We start from the raw sequence: 4,658 nt of genomic DNA on the forward strand, positions 1-4,658 counted from the left end.
GAGTTATTGGACCTCTAACCAAGCGATTTGTATTTGTAACCAAGCGATGTGTGTAATAATACTTAATTTAGGCATTTATTAGGTAGGTCACACGATTGTGCCATGCAGAAAACACTTGTACCTGTCAAATCCCATCAAATCCCCATCAAATTAAATTTGAGACCCTAATATAACACAATCGTTTTTACGGAATAAAATAAATAATGCAAGAGAAGACATTTCCTTGAAATACATTCACAATTCATAAATTTGTCATCATAGCCATCATTTCATGGAATTACTTTTTTATTCACTGTTATTTCTTGCTGAAGGCAGAAATGAGTAAGCTGCGAAATGACCTTAGAAAACTGCTCTTTACATGCTATAAAATTCTTCTTGACATACTAAAGCCTGTAGCTTATAAAGGGAAAAAACATAATACTTGATATTAGTGAATACTTCATTTCCAGTTAACAAATACATGGCGATGATTTACTGAAAAAATATTACGCTATAAAGAGTTTTCATTATACACATTTTTAATACACGGTATTCGACATACGAATTATGATAACCTTTTTATAAGACATGCTACTAATTTATGCACTTCTTCATCATAGTAATCAGCTTTCCAATGCCATTATGAATATCTGCGTACGATGCAGTTTTATTCATCCAAGCTGGTGTACTGAAAACATTGTATTTTTTACATCGAGTTACCCCCTTTACGTTTTTCATTTCTATTTTGGCTCCCATGTCTCGAGCTTTTTTGATAGCGTCAGAATACGGCCAATCTTCTTTTGGCGCTAAATGTATGAAATTATATGTATATTAACATCAATAGAAAAGAGAAACTTGAAGATTCAGATGGAATTATTTTTCATTTTTTTCATATATTAATATTAATAAAAAGAATACATGTATTTTTGTATAGAATATTATTTGCTAACTTTACATTCGCAATTTCTGTTCTGCAATGCTATGAAAAGTAGAATCCTTGTTTTTTTAATAAGATAGTATACGTATGAGTATCTGAATAACTTACAGTCTTTTCCAAGTGTAATTTTGCAACCTTTCAATACTCTTGCAATAAGCACACTTGCAATACAAATGGTAGCGATTGGTTTTTTTTCGCAGGTAAAGTCTTCAATAAGTTTTTCAACATCAGGAAGTAAAGTACAATCAGCCCCTTTTTCTGCGAAATCACTCCTTTAAGAAATACGACATAAATGATTAAATACATCTTAAATGTTAAAATATTATGTTATTGAAATATATTTTGTCATAAGACGGTCTCATATCATGAATAATTTCCTTTATGAAGATTTTTCGAATTGAAAGTAGTAGATTTAAAACATAAAGTATGAAACATCATAAAGAATAGAAAAGAGTATTAATTCTTTGTAATTTCTCTATTTGTGCAATAATATTTTCCTAAATAAAATTTAAATATAAGGAAATATTAATCATATACATATATGTATTCGTGTAAGTTTTAAACATGTATCTATTTTTATCGAATGTATAAAAAGACAGTAATAATTTTTTGATTTCATAGATTACAAGTTCAACATAGAAAAGTGAATTTATCGTTATATTTTACAATTCATGAACTCAGAAAAATTAATACATATGTTCATTCTCATTAAGTTTTAACTATAATTTAATCAAAGTAATATAAGCCTTAGATTAATATACTTCAGAAAACTAAGTTTAAGTTTAACTCAATCATATTTCAAATGTACGTTAAAGACGATATACAGAAAATTCTTCTAAATGAGTTTTTAAATTCGATTAGACCTCCAAAGAATGCAAAAAGGAAGAAGAATAAAGATCCCTGTTTTAGACAGAGAATTGGGCAGACTATGTAGATACTAACAACGTCTTTGCAGCGCCAAATCCTCCAGGGATGACGAGCGCTCCATGATTGCAGGCTTCACATTCGCATAATGGCTTTATTTTCGACCTGGCCAATCTAGCAGCTTCAACCAGCGCATTTCTGGGAGTGCAGTTCGTGTCTATTTCTTTACTACAGTGATCGATAGTTTCACAGATGTCGACATCTGGCGAGTAAAAAATCGGCCTCAAGTCCTTCTGACTGATATGTATCGTCGCTGAGATGGCCTCTGAAGCGTCGGTGCCATCGAGGTAGCCGCAGCCGCATAAAATCTGCAATAGGAACATTTAAAGCTAAATCTACGGAATTACATTTCTTGCTTTCAAACAGAAGTTTCGACCAATGTAACATTTATCGTAGCATGCTTATGTAACAAAAATTGTTTCAACCATATTTATACATCTTATAAATCCTCTGTATCACCGTTTCTAGTGTGTCATTAATACAGAACGTTCGTTGTTAATTGCTAATGTCGCTCTTTGGTACGAATGAATTTTATTACCGGACGAGTGCTTGTAATAAACTAGATATGAATAAACGGAATACTCTTTATCGCGATAAGCACAAAGTAGGTCCTAGTTACCTGTCTGTAATTATTCGGTCGTATTTTCTTACGTAGTTTTACCCAAACGTCGAATGTTCACCGCTTTAAAACATGACAAAGTATTAAGTTACATCATGTTTGAAGCGTGTACGTACGAGTCTATCAATTTCTTCTTTTTTCGCATAAATCAGACGGCAAGATATATTTTTCTTGTACCGTATAAAACCGAACTCTAATTGTTGAATATTTTCAATACTACGATTTATCGCTTCCTGCTCTGTAACTAGCTAACATTTACGAGTCGAGTGTTTAGCATTCAGAACTGACCAATAAAATGTATTTTAAAGTAAAAATGTATTTTCTACAAGAAAGTGAATTGCGAAATTGAGGAAAAATAAAGCAGTATATTTAGATATTTTATTTCTTGTGTAGTAGGTACTTATCGACTATTTTATAATATTCCTGTTTTTCCACTTTGTAAGAATTAAATTAGGGGTGAAATGTGATTTGCGAAATAACAAATTTTCACGTTTAATAACGTAAAAGTTCTGGGAATATATTTATAAGTAAATTGTACAAAAGTACAAAAATGTTTAAATATTTTTCGAAATAAAATAGTCATATACGTAAATGACATAAATGTATCATACAGACGAAATTTCCACTCTCAAAAACTGACGTATTATAATAGCGTTTTATTAAAGAATTAAGAGTTTAAAATATTAAGAAAAATTGTGAATGATAGACATTGTATAAAGTTTATCGATTTTAAATAAATAAAAATAACTGAATTTTTTAATAGAAGTATAGAAATAAAGAGTGTATGATTATAGTACGTAGATGCAAGTACTTACGACAGCTACAGGTATTGGATCGCAAGACCTATCCCGTTCCTTTTTGCATTTTCTGTCAAGAATTTGTGTCGTGTGAAAGGTGGATGATAAAATGGACGCAACCAGAGGAGATTCATTTTGCAATAGGGGTAGAATCCTTGCACGTAACATAATACAAAATCGTTAGGAAGTAGTTGAAAAGGAGTTAAAAAATTTGTTTTTCGATCAAGGTTATATTTGACTCATAATTTTAAACGATGAATTCTTCCATTTTACCAATTTGTGTCGTTCACTTGTTTTTAACTTGAAGACGTTGAAACATTAACGAGATTTGAGGTAGACATATAACCAAATGTATTTAATTCTCATACACTTTTTTATATAGATACGTAAATTGCAGTGTAGTAAATATAACTAATAGCATTTTAATAATATTTTAATGCTAATATATTTATATCAATTTTATTTCCATGCTTTCAACTTTAAGAAATCAAAATGTATGATACTTTAATGAATTATTCCTACCCTTTATAGTATTAGATATACACATTCAACATTTTACTAAAATATTTCCAGTCTCTATTTCTTAGCCAGCTATTTTAAGTTACACTTACTTAGAGTTCAATAACTTTCTTACTTGAATAAGACAACCGAATGAAAGAATATTACCTATGTTCTTACTGCAAGTGTTCTGATATTAATTTCAATAAGTTCCAAATAATCTTGTATAAAAATAATTTATGTGTATATTTATATTCATTTACTACATTTAATTATATACACATAAAGCAGCAGCATTTTTTTATTCACGATTGAAGAAGTATTTTAATAATTTATTGAATCATTAAACATTGAGGAACTGTAAATGTTTATTTATAAATTTAGAAGGATTACAGACTCTGTAAACTTCACTATGGAATAATACAATATTATGAAATTGTTAATGTATTCTTAAAATAAAGTTTTAGAAATCCTTGTAGAGTATAAACTATCGATTTGAAAGACACTCTTTGATTGTTGACGTTTGTAATTTGAAAATCTATACCTACAGTACTACTGTATTATGGAATTAGTTTATTTACTGCTAAAAATCGCATTATAAATTTGCTTGTAATATCCGCCACTATAGCCGCTGCAGCCATCTAGTAGCGACACTTACGAACTACAACTTCAATTTGAAATATACAGTTATCAAAACATTTTATGAAATAATTTTAAAAGTCCATTTACACATGAAAATAAATGAAACCAGAAAATGCAGAATGTGAAAATATACTACATATTATGTCGCTAGAAAGTTATAATGTCAATGTTTGATTTATAGGGGTCCTTCTTCCCGCCAATATTGTCGAATCGGTAGCCATATTTGTTGAAATTACGCGCTACGTCATTCTCGTTGGAGACA

General features: G+C 29.8%; 1 protein-coding gene across 1 annotated transcript; it reads right to left on the minus strand.

The window, feature by feature from the left end:
* Nucleotides 1-573: 573 nt before the first annotated feature.
* On the minus strand, nucleotides 574-2,739 carry LOC143186252 (glutamine amidotransferase-like class 1 domain-containing protein 3, mitochondrial). Its single transcript, XM_076389822.1, has 3 exons — nucleotides 1,859-2,739; nucleotides 1,025-1,188; nucleotides 574-785 (listed from the first exon to the last, which is right to left on the minus strand). The coding sequence occupies exons 1-3, from the start codon at nucleotides 2,161-2,163 to the stop codon at nucleotides 574-576; spliced, it is 681 nt and encodes a 226-aa protein (XP_076245937.1). The 5' UTR covers nucleotides 2,164-2,739.
* Nucleotides 2,740-4,658: the final 1,919 nt, after the last annotated feature.

The sequence above is a fragment of the Calliopsis andreniformis genome, chromosome 12 (assembly GCF_051401765.1).
Source record: "Calliopsis andreniformis isolate RMS-2024a chromosome 12, iyCalAndr_principal, whole genome shotgun sequence".
Classification (NCBI taxonomy): Eukaryota; Metazoa; Arthropoda; class Insecta; order Hymenoptera; family Andrenidae; genus Calliopsis; species Calliopsis andreniformis.

Bases quoted from the DNA above. Each gene is read 5' to 3' on its own strand.
- LOC143186252 (XM_076389822.1), bottom strand. From the start codon at position 2,163: ATGTTCCTATTGCAGATTTTATGCGGCTGCGGCTACCTCGATGGCACC. The intron at 1,189-1,858 runs GTTAGTATCTAC...TATTTCTTAAAG, and splicing joins TTTGGCGCTGCAAAGACGTT to GAGTGATTTCGCAGAAAAAG. The intron at 786-1,024 runs GTAAGTTATTCA...TCATACATTTAG, and splicing joins AATTACACTTGGAAAAGACT to CGCCAAAAGAAGATTGGCCG.